We start from the raw sequence: 25,833 nt of genomic DNA, 5'->3' as shown, positions 1-25,833 counted from the left end.
ATCACAAGTACCTGTCCCAGAGTCCTGGCTCCTCTTAGCAGTTCTCACCCCACCCCCTATCCTAACCCTCTGCTTCTCTTTCCTATTTCACTCTGTCACTTCAGCCTCAAGCTGTCTTGGTTCTTCTCTCCCTCAGTCCTTCTCTTGGTCCTCTGTTCTTGGCTCCTCGCCTCTTCTCTTGCCCCTCTCACTTCTCTTCCTTTCCCCGCCTCTCCTCTCATGGTCCCATTCAGTCTACTGGTCATGTCTAGTCTATTTTTTCTCCCTCTCGGGACTCTGGTTGTACTCTCTCATCTACAGTAAAATCCTGCTCCTCAACCATACCTAGGAGTGGATGTGTCCTCATTTCCATTCACCCTTGAGATAGGATCTTTCCCTGAGCTTTGTAGACTGGCAGCCAGCAAGCCCCAGCAATTCTTCAGTCTTAGCCATGCCCAGCTTTTTATTGGCAGCTGGGGATTTGAACTAGTTCCCCTGCTTGCACAGCAAGGACACTTAGCACTGAGTAGTCTCCACATCACAGTACTCCTTTGTGATTACTGCTGGGCAGAAAAAAAAGAGGACTTGCCCAAGTGCTTCCTTCCATAGTTGCTAAATAGGTGATTTTTGAAGCTACTTAATCTGCAACTAAGTTTTAAGTGTTTGGGAACAGAAGTGGTGCTGTATTCTTTTTTCTTATCTGCAGAAGTAAATTACTTTCAGTTTTAGATTTTGTTCTGTGGGTAAGAGGGGTTACCAAATGCATGTAATCCTCAGGGAAGCCAGATGAAGGTGTTGGATCCCCTAGAACTGGCATTCTAGGCTGTTGTGAGCTGCATTATATGGGTGCTGGGAATTGAACCCTGGGTCCTCTCTAAGAGCAACAAGTGCTGTTAAATACTGAGCCATCTCTCCAGCCCCAAGAAGAGATTTTTTTTTTTAAAGGTACCCCGTGCAGGCTTGCAGCTGAAGGGGTGGATAAGTGAACAGACATTAAAAAACACTCAATGGAGCTGGGTGGTGGTGGCGCATGCCTTTAATCCCAGAACTTGGGAGACAGAGGCAGGCAGATCTCTGTGAGTTCGAGGCCAGCCTGGTCTACAGAGTGAGTTCCAGGACAGCCAGGACTGTTGCACAAAGAAACCCTGTCTTGAAGAAATAAAACAAACAAAACCCACACACTCATCAGAGGAGCCCTTACTTAACATAGGTCACAAGGAGTTTGATTTAAAGCACAGTTCATTAACCATTTTGGGTGTGCATGTGAGTGAGTATGCAGATGTGTGTGTACATGTATAGACCAAAAGTCAACATTAGATGTCTTTCTCCATTACTGTCCTGAAACAGGGCCTCTCACTAAACTGGGAGCTCATTGGTTTGGCTAGGCTAGCTGGCCAGCGAGCCCCAGGGACTTGCCTGTCTCAGCAACTGAACTCTGGGTTCCTTCCATCTCTGTAGTTACAGAAGGACTCTGCTCAGCTTTTTACAGCAGTGTTAGGTATCCAAATGCAGGCCCTAAGCAAGCCCTGGTCAACTGAGCCATCTTCCCAGCCATTAACTCTTTTGAACAATCTCACTTGTGCTGTTTCTTGGGAAAGGGAAGACAATTCCTTTAGCAGGTAGTCTGGTTGGTTATTTCAGAAACTTCCAGGAATCAGCCAGTGAGTGACAGAGATCAGAAGAATAAGGGAAGTGCTCTTTCCCTTCTTAGATCCCCTCTATTTCCTAACTAGCCATCCTGCCTCAGATGTGTGAAAGAATTGATAAGACGTAGTGGGTTCAATGGTTCAGCCAGTGAAGGTGCCTAATGTCAATACTCTGCTTTGGATCTTCAAGACCCACACAGTGGAAGGAGAGAATCACGCCAACCAACTGTCCTCTTTATCCACTTGCTGCACTTGCTGCATAGCCAGACACATGCACCCACAAATTCTGTAATGTTTAAGGTTAAAACTGTTTATAAGATGGCTAGTGGGTTGGCTCAGTGGTTAAGAGCACTGGCTGCTCTTCCAAAAGAGCAGGGTTGAACTCTTAACACCCACATGGTGGTTCACAAACATCTGTAGCTTCAGTTCTAGGAGATGGAGATCTGCCACCTCTTCTGGCCTCACTGGATACCAGGCACTTGGGTGGTCCACAGACATGCATGTAGGAAAAACACTCATACACATAAAGTTTAATATATTCATTAATTTTAAAAGAAAGAATAAAGGCTGGTCATGGTGGTACATGCCTTTAATCCCAGCACTAAGGAGGCAGAGGTAGGTGGAACTCGAGTTTGTGAGCAGCCTGAGCCACACAGAAACCCTGTCCCAACAAAACAAAACACTTGAAGAAGAAATTTGTTTGTTTTGGGGTTTTTCAAGACAGGGTTTCCTTGTACCTTTGAAGCCTGTCCTGGAAATTACTCTGTAGACCAGGCTGGCTTTAACTCACAGAGAACCACCTGCCTCTGCCTCCGGAGTGCTGGGATTAAAGGCGTGCGCCACCACCGCCAGGCATCTTTAGCTCTTTTTAAGTTGCTCAAGTTGCCATTGAACTTGGATTCTCCTGCCTTTCCTACCCTCCTAAGAAGTTGAAATTACAAGTCTGCACCCCCAGGTTAGGCAACCCTGTGGTGTTTGCCTCATGTTAGACTCCCTAGGCACAGGAGCTTGTGTACTTCTGCTGTTAACCCTTTATGGGATACCTAGTTAGCAAGTATCTTTCTCCATCCCACTAAAATGAGTTAAGCCTTGCCCCCTCAGATGAGCCTTTAGTGTGTGTGTGTGTGTGTGTTCAGCATTTGCAGACTCAGCATCTCTCCAGTTTCTCTGACCTCCTGGAGCTGGTTCTTCAGCAAAGTGTTAAAAGTGCTTGCCTAGCAATCACAGGGCTTAGCATGCTTGCTCAGGCAGGAGGGTTCATTTCAAGGTCATCCTTCACCCAGTTCAAGGCCAATCTGTACCAAAAACCCTGTCTCAATAACTAAGAGACTGGAGATACAGCTTGATGGTAGTAGCCTCCTTAACTAGCACGCATGAGGCTGGGCTCAATTCCCATCAACACAATAATGAAGCATAAAGTTCTCACAGGAACTCCCTACGTAGAATAGGAGAACAGCAGGAAGAGCAGGTGCCACAGAGGCATTACATAGTGTTCTTGTAACTATGTTGCTTTTGTATCGTCAAGGCAAGGTCTGTAGGAGGGGAGGAAGGCTGTGAGGGAGTGAAAAGAAGGCCAAGAGTAGGCAGGGCTGAGAAGTGAAGAAAAACAAAACCCCGTGGCATGATACAGACTTCTGGCTCAGCAGGGAATGCACTTGCCTCCAAGCATAGCAGCCTGTTTGATCACTTGGACCCAGGGAGTGGAACGAGAGAATCAACTTTTGAAAGTTGTCCTCTGGCCTCTACATGTGATCTCTCATTACACACACCTAAGAAATTAATACATATTTAAAAATTAATTTTTCTTTTGCATCCAGAGGAGACACAGAAATACTCTTGACATGCTGTGAATATGACAGTCCACACACAATGTTACACTATGAGTGTGACATCTCCCCATTAGCGCATGTGCTCCATTTGGTCTCCAGTCAGTGCGACCATTTGGGGAAATAGTGGAAACTTTGGGAGATGAAGCCTATCTGGAGGAAATGGGTGGCAGGGTTCATTCGTAGAAAATACCTAGTCCCAGACACCGTTTTCTTCTTCCTTGCTACCATGAAGTGAACCTTTTCCACCACACACTCCCACTGCCATCTTGTTCAGCCTCATGAGTCAAGGGTTGGTTTCTGGCCAGGCTGAGCAAGTAATTAATTGGGTTTATTGAAAGACATCAGCTGTGGATTTGTGGCATAGACAAAGCACTTTTTTGTCTCACTGTTTATTCAGATTTTATCTGTTCAGATGTAAAGAGTAGATTCCGGTGTCACAAAGACCTCCAGGGATTAGCATCAACTCCTTTCAGTAAATGATCTCTTCTGCCACGTCCCATGGAAACTAAGTCTAAGTCTCGGCTAAGTCACTGAAGTCTCGGCAGGGCCACAAACAGTCCAGTTCGCTGCTCTTAAAAGGTATTTCAATCTTTGAAAATGTTTGTGTATGTGTACCCCATTTGTGTGCTGGTACCAGCAGAAGGCAGAAGAGGGCATTGATCCTCTGGAGCTAGAGTGCAGGTGACTGTGAGCTGCTCTACAAGTGCTGCTAACCAAACTCAAGTCCTGTGGAAGAGCAGCAAGTACTCTTAGTCACTGAGCTATCTCTCAAACCCCTGTATTTCAATTCTTCATTCATTCATTCACAGGTAGAATGAATTATGTGCTGTTCACAGAAAGGGATAGTTTTGATGGTCTAATACTTCAAGCTTATATCTAAAAATCCACAGCTGTAAAAGCAACATAAAGAGATTCTAAAACATCTGACCTCATCTGTTAATGTCAATTCATGTAATACTCAATTTATACAATAAATGAATAACTGGGACAAAGGAAAAGAGGCCCCAGAATTTGTGTACTATAATCTGTGAAACTGTGAGCCAAGATTAATGTTTCCTCATTTTATGTTAGTTATTTGGTCAGGGCCACAGTACAGTAACTAATATTGTGGGTAGGATGGAAGAGAAAGAATGCAGAGGCCCACTGTGTGGCTGGTACCAAAGTCCTGGAATGAGTTAACAAAAGTGGGAGTATGGAAGGGATGGATCAGATGTTGACTGAGAAGCTGTAGGGATAAGGATAATTCCCATATTTGTAACCTGCCTCAACAGGCAGGTCCTAAGAATTATCATTCTTGAATTGGAGAGACGGCTCGTTGGTTAGGAGTACATACTGTTTGTGGTGGTTTGAATGTAAATGGCACCCACAGGCTCATATATTTGCATGCTTAGTCCCCAGTGAATTGTTTGGGAAGGATTAGAAGGTGCAGCCCTGTGAGAGGTGTGACCCTGAGAGTACACTTGGAGATTTCAAAAGCAGATGCCAAGACTAGTGTCTGTTGGTCCGTCTCTCTCTCTCCTGCTGCCTGTGGGTCAGGATGTGAAGCTCTCAGCTACTGCTCCAGTGCCAGGCCTATCTGTTTCCTGCCATGATGATCATGGACTAACCCTCTAAAACTATAAGCAAGCCCCCAGTTAATGCTTTATTTTACCATAGTTGCCTTGGTCATGGCATCTCTTAACAGCAATAGAACAGGAATTAAGAGTTTTTATAAGACCCAAGTTTGGCAGTTGTGAACCCTTGTCAGACAGTTCACTGTAACTGCCTGTAACTCCAGCCCTTGCATAGCATCCTCAGGCCTATACTTAGATAAAATAAGAATAAAATCTTAAGAAAAAGCAAAAGAACCCTTAACTCCTGGGCTGCTGCTTCTTTTTCTTTTCTGTATATAGCCCTGGCTGTCCTGGAACTCACTTTGTAGACCAGGCTGGCCTCGAACTAATGGAGATCCGCCTGCCTCTGCCTCCTGAGTGCTGTGACTAAAGTTGTGCACCACCAATGCCCAGCAGCAGGGTTGACCTCAAAGCTAGCCTGGCCTACATAGCAAAATCCCACCTAAAACACAAAGCAAAGCCAAACAACTTTTTCTTTTCTTGTTGTCTTCGTTTTGTTTGCTAAAAAGGAACAATCCAATATGATTCATTCATTACTGCATGGCCCATCCTGTCACCTGGAAAGTGCGCATGGGACTGGGCTCTGCGCCCACTTAGAAACTTGACTACATAATATACTTTTCCACAATCATTTGAATTGGATCTCAGAGATGTCACTGGAGATGGAAGGCATCCAAAGTCAAATTCCTAGCCAGGCACGGTAGCATATGCTTGTAATCCTACCACTTGGAAGGTAGACACAGAAGGATCAGTTCAAGGTCAGTCCTGGTTCAAAAAAAACAAAAAACAAAAAAGTAAATAGAACAAAATTCCTGAATCAGAGAGATGGCTCCACAGGTAAAGGCACTTGCCCTTTTCAGGCTGATGACCTTGACACACACAGTGCAGGAGAACCAACTCCTGCAAGTAGACTTGTGACTTCCACGTGCATACCATGCATGTGTACGCATACATGAATATGCACACCAAAAACAAATGCAAAACAATGTCTGGGCTGAGGTACTCAAGTTTTTGCCTATCACGAAAGGGATGCTGGATCTCAGCAAAGGAGAAATACAACAACCTCTTTTGCTATGAATGAAAATGTTCTTCAAGTTGGGTAGTGGTGGTGGTGGCTCACACCTTTAATCCCAGCATACGGGAGGCAGAGGCAGGCAGATCTCTGGGAGTTTGAAGCCAGCCTGGTCTACAAAGTGAGTTCCTGGATATACGGTGGGTGAGACCCTGTCTCAAAAAAAAATAAAGTTCTTCAGAATTTTATTTATCTGATAAAGAATTGTGTGCTGCTTGCTAGAAGCTAGTTGTATGTAACTCCCGAGGAGGCAAACTTGGCTCAGCTTAATTTCCAGTAATCAGAAAGACAAGCAATGGACTGGCCTCCTTATAACTTGTCCAAGCTGGCCTTAAACTCACTTTGTAGTGTGGGCAGGCCTGGAACTTGTGATCCTCCCCCTCAGCCCCCCAAGTAGCTGAGATTAGAGGCCTGAACCACAAGGCCTGGCAACAGTGTTAAAGAATCCAAAAGATAGTTCCAAAGATTTGTCAAGTCAAAGGCACATACTAGATGATCCATCACGATACTCTACAAAAAAAAAAAAAAAAAAAAAAAAAAAAAAAAAAAAAAACGGGAGTTCATGCCCATCTTGTTGTTTTATTTTTCAAGACAGTGTTTCTTTGTGTAGCCTTGGCTACCTTAGAACTAGCTCTGTAGACCAGGTTGTTCTTGAACTCAAGAGATTCACCTGCCTCTGCCTCCTGAGTGCTGGAACTTCACAGCCCTCTTAAGGTAACCTCTTCATCCCATTCCCAGCCTACCATTCTCCATTGCTATAATGTCTTTCTAAAAACATCAAACCAAGATAGAGATATGTCCATTGCTACAAAGAGCCAAGTACACCTTTTTTTAGTTTTCATCGTCAGTCTTAGACATTATACCATACAAAATGCTCTACAGCTCACAAAATTCTAATTTGTTATGAAGGTGGGAGTAGTTGCAGACATTTTTAGTCTACAACAATGACTATGAGAGAGAGAGCTGTGTGGGACAGGAAAACCTCACATTTGTGACAAAAAAAAAAAGTTATCAATGAAAAATTCCAAAGTTAATCTTTGGAATAGTAACCATTTATGGTTACTATGCTGTATTAACTACATAACTTTGATTCCTATACAAACACACACTCCATCTCCCTTCTGAAAGACTAGTCTGTTTATAGTGCATTTCATTTAAGCTACAGGATAAATAGGGCTGGAGAAATATGGAAAGCCATCTGTTGGAGCACCACCCGAACCCAACAAGGAACCCTGCTGCCAAGCTGCCAAGTAAAGCTCAGTGCCTCCCTGGCTTTGCTGTTTGTGTACTCTCAAGTAGCTGAAGTTAGATGGAGTCCAGATAGGCCAGCTGTGTAGGTGAGTTCCCTAACAGCATCCTTAATAACTACAGGTTGACATTAAGTTACCTTTCGACACAGGAATAGGAAAAAAAAAGAGGACAGGAGTCAGGCCAATATTAAAAGCTTCTAATCTACCTTGGGTTATTTACTGCTCCAATGTGATTTCCAGTCAGCCCTGTTACAAGGGAGGTTGTAGAGTCTGCCTACAGTATTGCCAGACTGCTTTTTTTTTTTTTTTTTTTTTTTAAGATTTATATATTTATATGTTCTGTCTGCATGCAGGCCAGAAGAGGGCACCAGATCTCATTATAGATGGTTGTGAGCCACCATGTGGTTGTTGGGAATTGAATTCAGGACCTCTGGAAGAACAGCCAGTGCTCTTAACCTCTGAGCCATCTCTCCAGCCCTCAGACTACTCTTGAAAACATGTTATCACTGCTCTAAGAGCTCCAAGGAGAGTCAATACAGAAACCCTTGCTGGGGTCCTTCCCCCACCCCACCCCCAATAAAAATCAACCCAGTAGTACCAAGTTTTCTGAATTCATGAAGTCACATACCAAAGCAGCATACCTTCCAATCTTAACCCTGGATTAGGAAGAGTGGCTTTGGAATGCAGCCCAAGGGTCTGGCATGGTTGTATATATTGCCTTTAATCCCAGCATTTAGGAGGCAAAGGCAGGCAGGTCTCTCTGAGTTTAAGGACAGCCTGATCTACACAGTGAGTCCAAGAACAGCCAGGGCTATACGTACCTGTCTCAAAAAAAAAAAGAAAAAAAAATACAGCTTGTTTCCCTTCCCAGAACTTATGATGACCCAGAATATTCTGCTCTGTGCCTTCTGTGCTCACTAAACTGACCCCAACTAGTGGAATCCTTGGAATTATGTTACTATTAAGCTTCCATGCTCACCAAACTGACCCCAACTAGTGGAATCCTTAGAATTAAGTTACTATTAAGCTTCCATCCCCACCTTGGAAAGAAAGGCTCTTCTGGTGTGAGAAAATTGGTTTAGTGCAAACCCCTTCCCAAAAAGGGGTGACTGGTCCCCTGGCTTCCTTCTTTTCCCAGTACTTAATATGCTACTTGCCTCACAATTTTTCAAGACTGGTGTCCGTTTCTGGGAAATCCTGCTGATCACTGTGCCAGGATGTTTTCCCAATCTACCCCACTCTCTCTGAGTGAAAGGTTGGAGGTGGGACACATCCTATATTGGCCCTATTAATAGAGTAAGGCAGGAGCTCTTTAGACTCAGAGGGTAAGGAAAATGGTATATGGCTCTCTCATGTGGATTCTCTGATGTTTAATTCAGGAGAAACTCTGGGAGAATTTCTGCCTACACCCATTACATTCAAAGGCTTCTCTCCAGTGTGAATCCTCTGATGGCGAACAAGAGCTGAGCTATACCTGAAGGCCTTCCCACACTCACTGCACTCATAGGGGTTCTCCCCTGTGTGGATTCTCTGATGCTGAATAAGGCCTGAGCTGTAGGTAAACTTCCCTCCACACTCCATACACTCATAGGGCTTCTCTCCAGTGTGGATCCTCTGGTGCTGATAGAGGTGTGAGCTCTGGCTGAAGGCCTTCCCACACTCACTACATTCGTAGGGTTTCTCCCCAGTGTGGATTCTCTGGTGATGAATAAGTGTTGAGCTCCTACTGAAGGCTTTCCCACACTCATTGCAAGCATAGGGCTTCTCGCCAGTATGGATCCTCTGATGATGAGTAAGGGTGGAGCTCCAACTGAAGGTCTTCCCACACTCGTTACACTCATAAGGCTTCTCCCCAGTGTGGGTTCTCTGATGCAGAATGAGAGCAGAGCTACAACTGAAGGTCTTCCCACAATCCCTACACTCATACGGTTTCTCTCCAGTGTGGATCCTCTGGTGCTGAATAAGATGTGCGCTCTGGCTGAAGGCCTTCCCACATTCACTACATTCATATGGTTTCTCCCCAGTGTGGATTCTCTGATGTTGAATAAGGTCTGAAGTTCGATTAAAACTCTTGCTACATTCATCACACTTGTGTGGTCTGTGTCCCATGGGAAATCTCTGATGTGAAGTGAGGCTGGAATTCACAGTGAAGCTGTTCCCAAACTCATTATTCTTGTCATTTCTTTGTCCCATATGGGCGAGCTTTCCCTCAACTGTCACTTGGTGAAACTCCTGTATTTTCCTATTCAGTCTTCCAACAGAGGAGTTCCCCAGCTGTCTATTCAGACTGACTTCATGTTTATAGGCTTCTCCAAACTTAAGACCCTGAGAAACATCAGTTTGGAATCGTCCCAGTATCATCTCATGTGACCCCATGCCTTCAGAGATTACTTGGTCATTTCCAGTTTTGGATTCACCATCTAGCACAAAAAAAAGAAAAAAAAATCCAAGTGATTCATATGTTATTTGTGAGAAAAAAATAAAAGCCAGAGGACAAGATAATCACGTGTCTGACATTTATAGTGCCAAAAGTACATGTCCCTTTGCTGGCCGGAAGAGAGGCCTTCCAACTTGTATGCAGAACGAGAGCAAAGTAAAACCAATGGGCTAAAGAAACCAGGGAGAAAGGAAGTCAAGGATGCGCTGGGGATGGGAGGAGATGGCCTACTTTTTTGGGAACAAAAACTAGAAAGGGATGCTGAAGAGCTGGCTCAGAGGCTAAGAGTGGCTGGTTGCCCTTGTAGAGGACATGGGTCTGATGCCCAGTGCCCACGTGGAGGCTCACAGCTGTCTGTAACTGCAGTTCCAGGAGAGCTAATGCTCTCCTCTGACCTTCAGAGGCACCAGGACACATGTGGTGCACACACACATGCAAGCAGGACACTCACACACAAAAAGGAATAAAGTAAACAAACAAGCCTAGGTAAGACTTGTTGGGGCTGCAGAGATGGCTCAGAGGTTAAGAGCACTGCTTGTTCTTCCAAAGGTCCTGAGTTCAATTCCCAGCAACCACATGGTGGCTCACAGCCATCTGGAATGAGATCCGGTGCCCTACTCTGGCCTGCAGGCAACATACACATAATATATAATATTGTACACATAATAAATAAATAAATCTTTAAAAAAAAAAAAAGAAAAGAAAAACTTGTTACTCAGTGAAGCACCAAAGTTTTCAGGCGGGTTGTAGGCGGCAGATGGGACTGGGACGATGTGAGGAGGAGGGTGATGGGTGAAGTGACAAGTTTAAGAATGGCGGGAAGCTGAAAGGGTGACATGTGTCTACTAACTGTGGCACACAGTAGGCTGAAGCAGGAAGATCATGAGTTTGAGACCAGCCTGGGCTACATAGTGAGATGTAGTCCCAAAAAGGGGAAGCCTGATAGGTGGAGCAAATATATAAGGAACTTAACAGTCAGCTGAAAAGCAGGGCAAGAGATGAAAACCAGCAATAGAACAAGAAGGAGCAGAAGACAGACACTAAGAAACCCCCAGGTGAGAACTAACCTGTCTGCAGTGCAGTCATGCATGCCATCAGCAAAGACAAAACAGTTTAGCCCAGCTTTGGGCCTTAACCAGGAAGGCAATGTTATGTAGCAGATTAAATAAATAATCTCCATGTCTGGCTTCTTGTTTTCACTATTTATAGAGTTCCTACAGGGAACTGGGTCCAGGTAGTATTTATAGTTTGTTGATTTTTTTTAAGATTTATTTATTTATTATGCATACAGTATTCTGCCTGCATGTGTTCCCTCAGGCCAGATGAGGGCACCAGATCTCATTACAGGTGGTTGTGAGCCACCATGTAGTTGCTGGGAATTGAACTCAGAACCTTTGGAAGAGCAGCCAATGCTCTTAACCGCTGAGCCATCTCTCCAGCCCTGTCGATATTTTTTAAAGTAGATAGGGCAAGGACTCACTTGGACAGAGCCCTCTCAAGCCTTCTCTCTTCTCATAACCCCTCAGTTCTCATTCCAGCCAAGAGACTGCAGCAGGAATCAGAAGAACCTGCTCATAGGGAAACACATGGCCATACTAAGTGCACAAACCTAGACCCTGGTCTCCAGGGGACAGAAGGGTGTACATACGGACATCTCAGCTGGCAGTTAGGAAGATGCCCTGGTGCTGCTTAGAAAAATGTTCTCAGCCGGGCGATGGTGGCGCATGCCTTTAATCCCAGCACTCAGGAGGCAGAAGCAGGCGGATCTCTGTGAGTTCGAAGCCAGCCTGCTCTCCAGAGCGAGTGCCAGGATAGGCTCCAAAGCTACACAGAGAAACCCTGTCTCGGAAAACCAAAAAAAAAAAAAAAAAAAAAAAAAAAAGAAAGAAAGAAAAGAAAAATGTTCTCACTGAAATTGATGTGAGAGACAACTAACTAACCCTAAGCATTAAGAAGGTAATTTCTAAGTCAGGCGGTGCTAGCGCACGCCTTTAACCTAGCACTCGGGAGGCAGAGGCAGAGGCAGAGGCAGAGGCAGAGGCAGGCGGATCTCTGTGAGTTTGAGACTAGTCAGGCTCCAAAACAATACACAGAAACCCTGTCTGGAAAAAAAAAAAAAAAGAAAAAGAAAAAAAAAATGAAGAAGAATGCAGAGCTCTAGAATGTTCACTTAGACACAGAGCACCATCTTCCACAATCAGGAATCCCAACATAGTAATCCTTCGGAAAAGTCTCTGTGTGACATATTAAGTCCCAAAAATAGATGGCTAAAGCACCAGGTTTGGTGTGAATAGGGTGGGGGCTCAGCCAGATGTGGTGGCTCACACCTATTCCCCAGCACTAGAGAAGCTGAAGCGCAAGGGTTACTTAATGAGTCCCAGGCCAGCATAGGCTGCAGTGTGAAACCCTGTCTCAAATAGACAGACAGACAGACAGACAGACAGACAGACAGATCCAAATACATAAATAACAACAACAACAACAACAACAACAAATACCAAACCCTGGAACTCAAGCTTCATCATTTATAAGTCTATTACCATGCTAAAAGTGTCCATTTGCTTGTTTGTTTGAGGCAGGGTCTCCTGCAGTCAAGGGTGGTCTCAAACCCATTATGTAATGAGCATGCAACAGCTGGTCCACCTGCCTCTACTTCTCAAGTGCCGAGATTACAGGTGTATGCCCCCATGCCCGAGGAGTTTCTAAGGGTCTTGTTGCTTGTTTTCCATAGATGAGTGTTTTTTTGCCTGCATGCATGTATGTATGTATGTGTCGTCACATCCATGCCTGGTGTCTGTGCAGGCTAGAAGAGGGCATCACACTCCTAGGAACTGGAACGACAGAAGGTTGTGAGCTGCCGTGTGAGTGCAGGGATTAGCACTCAGGTCCTCTGGAAGAGCCGTCATTGTTCTTAACCACTAAGCCATCTCTCCAGCCCTGATTTTGTACTTCTTGACCTCATGTTCCACACCTATAAAATACTAACCACCTCAACTATGGAGTTACTGTGAGGATTAAATGCAAGGAAATGTGAGTTATCGTTCTTACTGTTACTAGTTTTCTTTTTTAAAATTTATTTATTTTTAATGGCATGACTGTATGCATGTGTGCACCATGTGTGTGTGTCTGGTGCCACCTGAGGCCAGAAGATGGCTTCAGATCCCCTGAAATGGGGTTACAATTGAGAGCATCCATGAGAGTAATGGAAACTGAACTTGGGTCTTCTGCAAGAGCAGAAAGTGCCATCTCTCTGGCACCATTATTAAAGTTTTCTAAGATTCCACTGCCACTAGCAAACCCTGAAGCCTAGAGAAAGAAGCATGTTCTGTTGAGGTGGTCAGTACAAGTCCTTACCCAGTGAGAACACATTCCCATAATTCTCCAGCATCACATCCCTGTAGAGGTCCCTCTGTGCAGGTTCCAAACGCTTCCACTCTTTCCAGATGAAGTACACAGCTACATCCTCAAATGTCACCAACTCCTGAAACAGCCACATGACCACACGTGGGTCAAGACCGGCAGCACCAAACAGCAAGCAGGATGGGGCTGAGTAATACCTTTTTGGAATGTGGGCAGAGGTCAGAGCAATGCCAGCATGAGCATCCAAAACAGGGTGTAGCATCAACAGTATAGTGAGGAGCGTAACTGCCTTCCAAGAGTCCATAATGGAAATAATGTTTATTAACATTTATTTATTTGGGGGAGGGGTACCACTGCACACATATGGAGGATAGAGGACCATCTGTGATAGTCAGTTCTCTCCTTCTAACATGCAGATCCCAGGGATTGAACCCAGGTGGCAGTAAACACCATTTTTTGTTTTTGATTTTCGAGACAGGGTCTCTCTGTATAGCTCTGGCTGTCCTAGAACTCGCTCTGTAGACCAGGCTGGCCTTGAACTCAGAGATCCACCTGCCTCTGCCTCCTGAGTACTGGGATTAAAGACTTGTGCCACCACTGTCCAGCTAGCAGAAACACCTTGACCTACTGAGTCATCTCACTGGCCCCAGAACCATGGTTTTGATGGGCAGATTAGAGGTTAGGGCACTAAATGATACGTCACTCTACAAAATCCATTCACAAACCAAGAAGGGAAAGAATGAAGGGAACCATGGCTTACCTGGGATTTGGCCTTTAGAAGTGCAGCAGCCAACATCTCGTGCCCCAGACCGTCCTTGTCAGGAAAGGAAGGGACTTTTGAAGAGGAAAGAGCTGAAGGACAATACCAGGGTCAGGAATCAATCCGCCTGCTTTCTGACCCAAGGTGACATGAGTCAAACCACCCAGTCTCTGCTTTCATGAATGGCATACTCTTGTTTCCTGGCAGTGCTAGGGATCAAAGTCACATCTCTGCACATGCTAAGCAAGCGTTCTACCACTGAACTACACCAGCAGCCCCTCTGACTATTCATGCCTGTCCTTCAAGCAGGGCCAGGGACCAGTTACATTCTCATTTTCCTTCCATTACTGCAAACTCTTCTAGGAGATTTTTTTTTTTTTTTTTTAAGATTTATTTATTATGTATATAGTGTTCTGCCTGCATGTATGCCTGCATACCAGAAGAGGGCACCAGATCTCATAACAGATGGTTGTGAGCCACCATGTGGTTGCTGGGAATTGAACTCAGGACCTCTGGAAGAGCAGACAGTGCTATTAACCTCTGAGCCATCTCTCCAGCCCCCTTCTAGGAGATTTTTAGGCAGAGGAAAATGAGCAGCTTCCCTCAAGTCCGGGCAGAAAACACAACACCCACCTGAAGACCAAACCTCTATCTATATGCTAGAAATATTTCCTAGCTCAGCACTTGACCACATACCTTCCCCATCAGCCATAAGTTTTGTGTTTGTCTCTCAGGGTCTAACCCACTACACATAACCAGATTTGACAAAATGGATTCTAAATGCTTTTTCCTAGTAGTGTGGGAACAATAGCTGTTGAGGCTAACCCCTGCAGCTGTTAGCTGTATGGCCCTGGGTTCCACACCCAGTAAGTACCCTATGAGTCCTATCTCCACACAACTTTTTTTTTTTTTTTTTTTTTTGAGGGGGGGTGAGTCAGGGTTTCTCTGTGTAGCTTTGTAGACCAGGCTGGCCTAGAACTCACAGAGATCCGTCTGCCTCTGCCTCCCGAGTGCTGGGACTAAAGGCGTGCGCTAGCACTGCCTGGATCCATACAACTTTCTAATGTTTGGGGAATTTGTGTGTAGGAGTCTGTGTGACTGTGGGTACATACAAACCACAATGCACACAAGGTCAGAGCACAGCTTCAGGTGCCAGTCCCTGCCTTCTACCTTGTTTGAGACTGGACGTCTTTGTAATTTTTCTGCTATGTATGCCATGCTAGCTGCCCTATGAACTTTTGGGGATTCTCCTGTCTCTAGCTCCCATCTCCCCATAGGAATGCTGGGATTACAGACATTCTTACTATGCATCTGGTTTAAAGCCTGTTCTGGGATTTAAACTCACGTCCTCATGCTTCCATGGCAAGAGCTTTTACCCACTGAGCCATCTCTCCAAGTGCACAACTCTTTAATGTTTAAAAAACAGTCTGAAAATGTAACAAAACCCAGTATTATATATAATTACTATATGATAATACAAAACATTTCAAAGAGATCAGGGCAGGTGAGATGGCTCAGTGGGTAAAGGCACTTGCAACAAAGCTTGACCACCTGAGTTTGATGCCCATCCCACAACTCACATGGTGGAAGGAGAGAACAGCTCCAGAGGTTGCCCTTTGACCTCTGCATATAAACTTTGGTGCATTGTGGCATACACATCTATACACATAACACACAAAATAAATTTAATTAAAAAAAAAAAGAAATCCAGTAAAAGTTTATTTTGGTTTGGGTGTGGTGTCACATGCCTTTAATCCCAGCACCCTGGGGGCAGAAGCAGGTAGATCTCTGAGAGTTCCAGGGTAGCCTGGTCTGCATAGTGAGACTGTCTCAATACCCACACCCACACCCACACCCACACAGAGAGAGAGAGAGAGAGAGAGAGAGGAAAGAACAAGGCAGGACATGAGGATAGACATTTGTTTAACCCAACACTCCAGACACAAGTCAAGAATCTAGAAAATTCAAGACCACCCTGGGCTATGCAATGAGACCCCGTCTCAAAAGACAAACAAGCATACCAAATGTGCTGGCCCAAACCTTTAATCCCAGCACTCAGGATGCACAGGCAGGCGGATCTCTGTGAGGTTCAGATCAACCTATATGGTAAGTTTCTGGTTAGCCATGGCAACAAAGTGAGGCCCTGTCTCAAAGGAAAACAAAAAACACAAGCAAGTAAACAACAGAAAAAAATGAGGACAACCCCCTCTTTTTCTAACCCTGTATCTTACCACTCTCTAGCAGGGGTGGAGGTTCCTGAGATGCAGGGTCAGCCTGAGTTTCCATGGGTAGAGTGAGATGTTCTGGTCTCTGGTCTCCTAGCTCAGCAGGAAGCAGGTTTGGAAAAGCACTGCAGACGCAAAAAGATCAAAGTTGACTTTCAAAAATGCCTCCTGAGGGGCTGGAGAGATGGTTCAGAGGTTAAGAGCACTGGCTAGTCTTCCAGAGGTCCTGAGTTCAACTCCCAACAACCACATGGTGGCTCACAACATTCTGTAATGAGATCTGGTATCCTCTTCTGTCATACAGGCAGAAAACTGTGTATATAATAAATAAATCTTTTAAAAAAAAAAAAAAAAACCTCCTGATTTCAGAAAGGGAATGCATCTCAGTACACGGGAATAGTGAGAAGAAACACACAGGACAGTCTTTTAGATCCCTGTGAATATGGCACCTCCGTAATAAGACCACACAAGGGACCAAGATTTCCAAACTTTGCCCCATCTACCCAACATTGAGTGACAAGTGTAGCAATGAGGTGGGTATCATTCACCAGAATGAGATAACTGACCCTGACCCAGGTATGGTGGCATACCAGCACTAGAGAGATGGGGGGAAGATTGGGAACTCAAGGCCAACCTGTGCTACAAGAAACCTTATCTTGCTGGGCAGTGGTGGTGCTGTACTTGGGAGGTAGAGGCAGGCAGATCTCTGTGAGTTTGAGGTCAACTTGGTCTACAGAATAAGTTGCAGGACAGCCAAGGCTACACAGAGAAAACCTGTCTCAAAAAAGGAAAAACCATTATCTGGGACGAGAGAGGTGGCTCAGTGGCTAAGAGCACTTGTTGCCCTTCCTGAAGACCTAAGTTCAATTCCCAGCACCCACACTGCAACTCACAACATCTGGAACTCCAGTTCTGGCCTTTGAAGGCACCAGGCACATACATGGTGCAGAGACATACATGCAGGCAAAACACCCACATATGTAATATAAAAGTCACTAAATCTAAAAAAGGAAACCTTACCTAAGAAAACAATAAAAAAGACTAACCCAATTGTGCTTCCTCTCACTAAGAAGGCAGCTTTTTTTTAAGACTACTTTACACCTACTTTTTTAAAAAATAGGATCTCACAGCTCTTTATGAGATACTGTCTCACAAAACAAACAAGGGACTAAGGTGGTGGTCAGTGGCTAAGAGTATTGGCTGCCCTTCCAGAGGACCCAAGGTCTAATTCCCACCAGTCATATGGTGGCTCACAGCCATCTGTAACTCCAGTCCCAGGGGATTTGATGCCCTCTTTTGGTCTCTGGGGACAGACAACACACCCATCCACAAAAAAAAAAAAAAAAAAAAAACAGACCAACAATCCAGCAACTGTATGAGACCCCATCACAAAAAGGACAAAAACAACAAAATTATCTCCTTTTAAAAAGGTGAATCAGGCGTGAATGACACGCCTTTAATCCCAGCACTCGGGAGGGAAGAGGCAGGCAGATCTGTGTGAGTTTGAGACCAGCCTGGTCTACAAGAGATAGTTCCAGGACAGCCTCCAAAGCCACAGAGAAACCCTGTCTCGAAGGAAAAAAAAAGGAAGCAGCGCAGGCCTTTAACCCTGGGAGGCTGAAGCAGGCAGATCTCTAAATTCAAGGCCAGCCTGGTCTATAAAGCAAGTCCAGGACAGCTGGGGTTTGGGAGTGTGTCAACAACTTGACTGGGTGGCACTGGCCTGAAATCCCAGTACCTGAGAGTCTCAGACAGGACTGTAAGTTCCAACCCTCAAACCCAGCCCCTATCTCAAAGAAACACACATATAAACAAACACGCACAGGCTCAGCACGGCTGCCTCCAAAGAGGCAAGCTGGGCACGATGACCCATGCCTTTGATCCCAGCACTTGGGAGGTGGGCTTCAAGGTCAGCCTGGTCCAAGGACTGACAGGGCTTTGTAGAGAGATCCTATCTCAAACAACACACAAACAACAGAGTAAAAGGCAACATTCCCCATTCAAGGCTGGGTTAATGGAAGCTGGATCTCCAGCATACTGGTAAGGACAAGCTCACAGTGTCTGAGTCAGTAAACAATGTTTCTCATAGAAACTCTGCATAGTACTCCTGCCATCTTCGTGTGGGCAGAGACTTTCCCCTCCCCTGCTCAAGCTGCTCAGGGGACCAAGAAAGACCACATGACAGGGAGGACAGGTCAAGAGAAGCCTCCCTTCCTGGATCCATTCTTCCTTCTATGGAGTTAATCCCTGTAAGAGTAAAGTAACAAAGAAATTTGGCACCTTTTATTCAGTTCCTGGGATTTTATTTATTTATTTTTGGGCTTCCTTTATTGGGTAAGACCTCATGGTATACCCCAGACTAGCCTGGAATTAACTGTATAGTACAGACTGGCCTCGAAATTATATTCATACTCCCGCTTCATTTTCATCTGTTCTGGGATTAGAGGCATGATCTAGCAAGCTTGGTTAATTCCTGGAAATTCATTTTAGGTTAGCATTTCTCAACAAGGGTGGGGGAGTGGGGGGTGGGGTGGGGTGTTGAATGACCCTTTCATAGAGGTCACCTAAGAGGAGCAGAAAACACAGGTATTTCCGATTGATAACAGTAGCAAAATCACAGTTATGAAACAGCAACAAAAATAACGGTATGGTTGGGGTCACCACACCATGAGAAACTGTATTAAAGGGTCGCAGCGTTAGGTTGAGAACCACTGCTCTAGGTGATACCGGTGGTGCATGCTTAAGGAGCAAAATGGAAAAATACCGTGAAGTTTATTTCTAGTATAGATGCTTAAGAGGTATGTCAGGGAAAGGGATATGGATATATATACATATATATACATATATATATATATATATATATATATATATATATATATATCTCCACACACGGTCTTTGTTTTTCATTGCACGCTACAGAGCTGAGCTGAAATGACACAGGTTCTCTGGCGCTGGACACACTCAGCCACTTTCTGCAGGGCGTCTGCTGCAGCCTTGTGCAGCTTCGCCAGGAAACCTGCCTATCTGTAGGGCGTTAGGTCTTGGTGAGGAGCGCATGGGGCCCGAGTTCGCACCTCCTCGCAAGCTCTAGTTCTCACTGCTACTCTCACTCTCCGATCCAGTCCAGGAAAAACAAACTCCCTTCTCCTGCCCCCAGCACCGAGAGACGCCGGGAATTTCAGACACGGGGGCTGGCGGTGGAGGACACGAGCAGATCCGGAGTCCCCGCTGCGCGCCCAGGACCCCGCGGGCTGCAGGGGCGTGAACACCAACCCCCTTCCCCGGGGACCACACTGCCGCCTCACCGCGAGTCCCGAAGACGGCCCCACTCACCCTGGGGACAGGGACGTAAGACTTAGGGGCCCGGACACGAACCAGGCCCCGATGGACAACCGAGAACAGAACAAAGAACGGAAGTGCCCCCTCCCCGTTTCATTTCCGGGTCGTCCTTCTTCACCACCCACTGCAACCCCTGAGAGCCGAACGCCCATTTGCTCTCTCTAGGAAAATAGGAGGTCTTCATCTCTGATGGTACGCTGACTCAAAGACGACTGCTGTGCAGGAAAAACAAGTGCTCCGGACTGCGTCACCTGCTGGCCAGGTCGGGAAGGGACCTGGGAATTCAGGGCACAAGTTCCGATGTCTCTGGGAGAAGGTACAGTGGGTAGGGACCAGCCAACACCATCTCCCAAACCTCCACAACAAATTTAAGAAACTTGAAGAATCTGTTAATATACATGAGCATCATGGGCTGAAGGTTCGGCTCAGTTGATTTTTTTAAGAAGATTTGTTTATTTTATTTGTTTTGTTTTTCGAGACAGGGTTTCTCTGTGTAACCCTGGCTGTCCTGGAACTCACTCTGTAGACCAGGCTGGTCTCGAACTCACAGAGATCCACCTGCCTCTGACTCCCGAATGCTGGGATTAAAGGCGTGCGCCACCAGCACTCAGCTATGAAGTAAGCTTTTCTATAGGACTCATATGCTATCTGATGATATTCTTAGCTTTTGGGTCAGCGCGTGTGCACATGCCCGCAAACACACACACACAAACACACATTGAAAATAAGTAAGTAAATAAAAATCATCTCCCATGTGTAACTAACATCTGAAAAATTCATTCTGAGACAGATGAAGGGGACCTAGTTCTCCTTGGGCCCTAGACAGGTGTTAAGCATTTTAAAAATAGTGTTAAATTGCTGTTAGCATTAACGTTTCTTTGTCTTGTTTTTCTTCTAATGGTAACCGCTTTAAGTTTATAGCATAGCCGGGCGTTGGTGGTCGATGGGGGCCATTTTTTTTTTTTTTTTTAAGATTTACTTCTGTGTGCATTGATGTTTTGCCTGAATGTATGCCTGTGTGAGGGTGTCAGGTCTCCTGGAACTGGAGTTACAAGTTGTGAGCTGCCATGTGGGTGATGGGAATTGAACCGGGGACCTCTGGAAAAACAGCCAATGCTCTTAACCTCTAAGCCATCTCTCCAGCCTATCAGGGGCCATTCTTATTCAAACCACCACAACACTGCACCTTCCCTATTGGTACAATCAAGCAGGATAAAGGCTTCTCTTATGTGATTTGCTGGCGGCAGCTTGATGGCTAGAGTCCTCTGCCAGAAAAGTGGTGGAGACTTCTACAAAGTTGCTTGATCACTGTGTTGTGGTTTGAAAGAAAATGGTTCCCAAAGGGAGTGGCACTATTAAGAGATATAGCCTTATTGGGGGAAGTATGTCACTGGGTAGGCGGGGGTGGGGTGGGTGGCAGGGGGTGGGCAGGAGGGCTTTGAGGTCTCTTTTGCTCAAGCTTCCTGCAGTGTGACTGTCAGTCACTTTCCTGTTGCCTGCAAGATGTAGGACTCTCAGCTACTCCAGCCCCACATCTGCCTGCACACTGCCATGCTCTGTCATGATGATAATGGACTGATCTTCTGAAACTGTAAGTGAGCCCCCTCAATTAAATGTTTTCCTTATAAGATTTGCCATCGTGATGGTGTCTCTTCACAGTGATAGAGACCCTAAGACAATTACTGAAGAGGTTCTGCCAGTAAGTAGCAGATACCACACCAGTGTGGCCCCAGATTCACCTGGCACCCATCCCACTGTGTGCCCAAAGTTCTCCCAGTAGCAGTCACTAAGTTGTGTAAGGAGTCAGGTTGCCCTGCCACTGAAGCAGCTAAACAGTTCAAGAGCAGTCACAGCTGAGGAGGTGGCTCAATGATAATGTGTTAGGATCTGAGTTTAAATCCCCAACACACACACAAAAGCTAGGCTTGCTGAGCATGGTGGCGCACGCACGCCTTTAATCCCAGCATTCAGGAAACAGAGGCAGGCGCATCTCTGTGAGTTTGAAGTCAGCCTGCTCTAAGAGCAAGTTCCCAGCCAGATGGGCTACACAGTGAGGTCCTATGTCAACAAACAAACAAGTGACCAAGTTCCTGCATACAGATTATATGCAACATGAAAAAGTTTAATATCTTGAATAAATTGCTTTCCACATCCTGCTAACAGCCTTGCTTCCTTTTGGTTGCAATTTTCTGGCTCCAGTACATACAATGCACCCACTGAGCGCTGGAAACGAACAGCCCTACTCTCCAGTGACTTCTGGCTGACCCAAGGCCTAGTGACTCTGCGCTTTGAGCATAAAATACCAGGGCTTGTTGATGCACACCTGTAATAACAGTACTTGGGAGGTGATGGCAGGCGGATCAAAGTGGAAGTCATCCTCAGATACACAATACAGAGTTCAAGGCCATGCTAGGTTACTTGAGAACAGGTAACAGCAACACAGTACGACGTGCTCTTGGACATCCAGGACTACCAAGGACTGGCAGATGCCCCGCCCTTTAGCAGCGCCAAGCACATACTGAGCATGCGCCGCTCGCCGACGGAAGCCGGGAAGGAAGGGGGCGGGCCGTGGCTGGCGGGCGCGGGGAAAATGGCGGCGGCGGCTGCGAACGGGAGCGGAGGCAGCAGCGGCATGGAGGTGGATGCAGCAGGTAACGGGCTGTGCGGAGCGACTTCTGGCATCGCCCTTGCGGAGTATCTTGAGTACTACCTAAGCCCGGGAGAAGCGACAGACAGCTGTCCCAGCGTAACTTGCGGGCAGGGATGGACGGCCCGGCTGCGCCGGTCCCCTACTCCCATGTCTAGGAGAGAATGTGAGGGCCCGAGCTTTCACCGCTGTGTTTTCCTTTACCTTTCACAGCCCCCAGCGTGATGGCCTCTGGAGTGACTGGGAGTGTTTCCGTCGCTCTTCATCCCCTTGTCATCCTCAACATCTCCGACCACTGGATCCGCATGCGCTCCCAGGAGGGGCGGCCTATGCAGGGTGAGGGCTGTGTGTAGACCTCAAACCCTCCTCTTGGAGACCTCCTCCAATCACTTTTCCCTCGCCTCCCACTTCTTCCAAATTAGTTCCCTCAATCATTGATTCACACTGACCTCAGAGTCTTGGGTTATGAGGAAAGATTTTGGATGCCTGTTCCCTCACCTATCTTTGGTGTGCTTCTCTCCTCTCAGTGATTGGGGCTTTAATCGGGAAGCAGGAGGGGCGAAATATCGAAGTGATGAACTCTTTTGAGCTGCTGTCCCACACCGTGGAAGAGAAGATTATCATTGACAAGGAATATTACTACACCAAGGAGGAGCAGTGTGAGAGGGGATACAAGTGGGTGGGAAAGAGAAGTGAAGTGGGAAGATTTGGGGGGGCAGGGGTTGGGTTGGTCTTAAGTAAAAGTGCATTGCTTCTCGTCCTTTTGGCTAAGATAAATGTAAGATAAAAGTGCTGGGGATGTAGGACAGTGGGTATAGTGCTTGCCCTAACATGCAAGAAGCCCAGAGTTAAGTCCTCGAGTATCATATAAACCAGGAGATGGAGACAGGAGATCAGAAATAAAAGGTTATTTTCAGCAAGTAAAGGATGAGCGATGGCAGAGTGTAGTTACTCCAAACTGAGCCAAAATTTGAGGAGGGAGGGAAGAACTGGTGAGGAAAAAAAGAAATACACCAAAGTCAGTGAAACGAAGAGCGGTTTAAAGAAATATTGTTTACATTGGCCCCTTCTTCAGTTAAACAGGTGTTCAAGGAGCTGGAGTTTCTGGGTTGGTATACCACAGGGGGGCCGCCTGACCCCTCCGACATCCACGTCCATAAGCAGGTATACAGGTTCAAATGTGTACATGTTGGGGAAGAGAACCAAACATAAGAGGAAGAAAGGTTGACTTTTGGGGGGTGCCTTCTCTTTTCTTTTAGGTGTGCGAGATAATTGAGAGCCCCCTCTTTCTGAAGTTGAACCCCATGACCAAGCACACAGATGTGAGTATTGCTGACCCTATGTCCCCTTTGTCTTTATCATCTACCACTCTGCCTGCTTTTGATCCTCATGCTCTGCTGTAATTTACTGTGTGACATCATCTGTATTAGAGAATGCTTGAGTTGAATGTCTACCATGCTGCTAGTTACCCATCAATTCTATGATGTCATCTTGTAAGTGGCACTTTCATATGTAATGTGGGTATGTTTTGGGGAAAATTGAAAAGGTGAGCCAAGTGTGTCCACATACTTTTAATCAGTTTTAGCACTCAGAAGGTTGAGGCAGGATTGTGAGTTCCAGGCCAGCCTGGCACATGTTTAAGTTCAAGTGCATTTGCTCTTAGTAAGAGTTGTCTCCATCTGTCTTACAGCTTCCTGTCAGCGTTTTTGAGTCTGTCATCGATATAATCAATGGAGAGGTAATACCTACCCTGCAACCTTCAATTCCTGCTTTTAGCCTGTTTCCTGCATGCCATGCACATGTATGCAGTCACAGGACCACCCTGGATGTCCATCCTTACTTTCTACTTTGTTTGAGACAGCATCTTGTTTGCCAGGCTGGTTGCCTGGGGGTTTCTGGGAATTGTGCCCTACTTCTGGTCTTGTAGGAGTGCTGGGGGTACAGACACATTCTTACCACATCTAGCTTACTGTGGGTTCTGAGGATCTAAAGTCAGATCCTCAGGGTTGTGCAGCCATCTGCTCCTTTGTTTCCGATTCTGACTCTTCTCATGTGGGAACCCTTTGCTCTGCAGGCTACAATGCTGTTTGCTGAGCTCACGTACACACTGGCCACTGAGGAAGCTGAACGTATCGGTGTAGACCATGTGGCACGGATGACAGCAACAGGCAGTGGGGAGAACTCCACTGGTAAGGGAGGTGAATTCTTTCGAAGTGTGGGGTGGCTGTGGTCACATACTGTCTTTCATTTGCCGCATTCCCCTGCAGTGGCCGAACACCTGATAGCTCAGCATAGTGCCATCAAGATGCTGCACAGCCGCGTGAAGCTCATTTTAGAGTATGTCAAGGCCTCAGAAGCAGGTAGGACAGGTGCCTCTGTCACTTTTAATCGTTTTTCCTCCCTCCTGGAGAAGTGACAGCATCCCCATCAGTGCAGCCTCATTGTACCCTTAGGAGAGGTCCCCTTCAACCATGAGATCCTGCGTGAGGCCTATGCCCTATGTCACTGTCTACCAGTTCTCAGCACAGACAAGTTCAAGACAGACTTTTATGATGTGAGTGTTAATACCCCTGTTGGGGAGGTGGGGCTCACACCATCACACCAACCTCAGTTGTCCTTGGCCCTAATGTGAGAGATCCCTGGGGAACTGGCTCTTTCTGTTCCCTCCCAGCAATGCAATGACGTGGGGCTCATGGCCTACCTCGGCACCATCACCAAAACGTGCAACACAATGAACCAGTTTGTGAACAAGTTCAACGTTCTCTACGACCGACAGGGCATCGGCAGGCGAATGCGGGGACTGTTTTTCTGATGAGGGTTCTAGAAGGGATGATGTACAGGGCTCAGACAACTGTTACTGGGCACTACATTCCCCTTAGAGAAACTGTCATTAATAAAAGAGCAGCCCCTTAGCAGCCCTTCCAGTGGCTTTGTCCTACCAGCCCCACACTGGTTTCTCAAACTTGGAATCCTCAAAGCAGCCCTGCTCAGAGGCAGAATCTACTCACCACTACGTCTCCACTGCCTACCCACCTTTTAATGACTTGAGGTAACCCCTTGTCTAGATAGGCAGAATGTGGTAGGACTGCCTGTTTGCTTCTAGTTCTGTGGTAGCAATTTACATAGGCCAACCCACAGAAATGACAAATGACTGCTTTTCCAGTCTCTGAACGGGAGGGATAAAGAGCCTATCTTGTAATTATGGATAACGTAAACCCTTGGTCCCATGGAAGTGAAAAGTACCAAGAGGAACAATTTCTTTGAGTCTCTACTTCAGCCCATCTGTGAAACTTCCACTGAAGTCATTTCTTGTGCCATCCTCCATCTCCTATTTCACCACCCTCTCAAGAGGTGGGAATTAAAAAGAATGTCTACAATGGAAATATTTCAAGAAATGAGTGGGAGCTGGGCATTGGTGGTGCATGCCTTTAATCCCAGCACTCGGGAGGCAGAGGCAGGCAGATCTCTATGAGTTTGGGGCCAGCCTGGTATCCAGAGCGAGTACCAGGACAGGCTCCAAAACTACACAGAGAAACCCTGTCTCAAAAAAAAAGTGGGCCCTAGGCCCTGATCCTGGCACTGTATTGATTAGCACACAGTAAGGCTCAGTGCTTCATACATACCAGGGGAGAAGGCTCTATTAAGTCCTTGCCACACCCTAGCTCTTAAATGTGGC

General features: G+C 46.1%; 2 protein-coding genes across 17 annotated transcripts; one reads left to right on the top strand and one right to left on the bottom strand.

Moving 5' to 3' along the window:
- Positions 1-6,953: 6,953 nt before the first annotated feature.
- Znf3 (zinc finger protein 3) lies at positions 6,954-19,593 on the bottom strand. Of its 16 annotated transcripts, none has more exons than XM_035443411.1 (7): positions 19,505-19,593; positions 16,178-16,296; positions 15,968-16,089; positions 15,527-15,605; positions 13,947-14,038; positions 13,181-13,307; positions 6,954-9,809 (listed from the first exon to the last, which is right to left on the bottom strand). In XM_035443411.1, the coding sequence occupies exons 4-7, from the start codon at positions 15,603-15,605 to the stop codon at positions 8,740-8,742; spliced, it is 1,368 nt and encodes a 455-aa protein (XP_035299302.1). In that variant the 5' UTR covers positions 15,968-16,089; positions 16,178-16,296; positions 19,505-19,593; the 3' UTR covers positions 6,954-8,739. The 16 variants fall into 16 exon arrangements, with proteins under 16 accessions (XP_035299302.1, XP_035299303.1, XP_035299304.1 ...); XM_035443412.1 differs by having other exon boundaries at positions 15,987-16,089; XM_035443413.1 differs by having other exon boundaries at positions 15,987-16,045.
- A 1,860-nt stretch (positions 19,594-21,453) lies between these two features.
- On the top strand, positions 21,454-25,540 carry Cops6 (COP9 signalosome subunit 6). The gene is made up of 10 exons (XM_027415245.2): positions 21,454-22,161; positions 22,371-22,493; positions 22,685-22,816; positions 23,233-23,321; positions 23,417-23,479; positions 23,848-23,895; positions 24,232-24,346; positions 24,425-24,517; positions 24,611-24,711; positions 24,829-25,540. The coding sequence occupies exons 1-10, from the start codon at positions 22,035-22,037 to the stop codon at positions 24,967-24,969; spliced, it is 1,032 nt and encodes a 343-aa protein (XP_027271046.1). The 5' UTR covers positions 21,454-22,034; the 3' UTR covers positions 24,970-25,540.
- The last annotated feature ends 293 nt before the right edge of the window (positions 25,541-25,833 follow it).

The sequence above is a fragment of the Cricetulus griseus genome, chromosome 4 (assembly GCF_003668045.3).
Source record: "Cricetulus griseus strain 17A/GY chromosome 4, alternate assembly CriGri-PICRH-1.0, whole genome shotgun sequence".
Taxonomy (NCBI): domain Eukaryota; kingdom Metazoa; phylum Chordata; class Mammalia; order Rodentia; family Cricetidae; genus Cricetulus; species Cricetulus griseus.
Note: the sequence above shows the minus strand (reverse complement) of the source record. Positions and strands in the feature narration are given on the sequence as shown.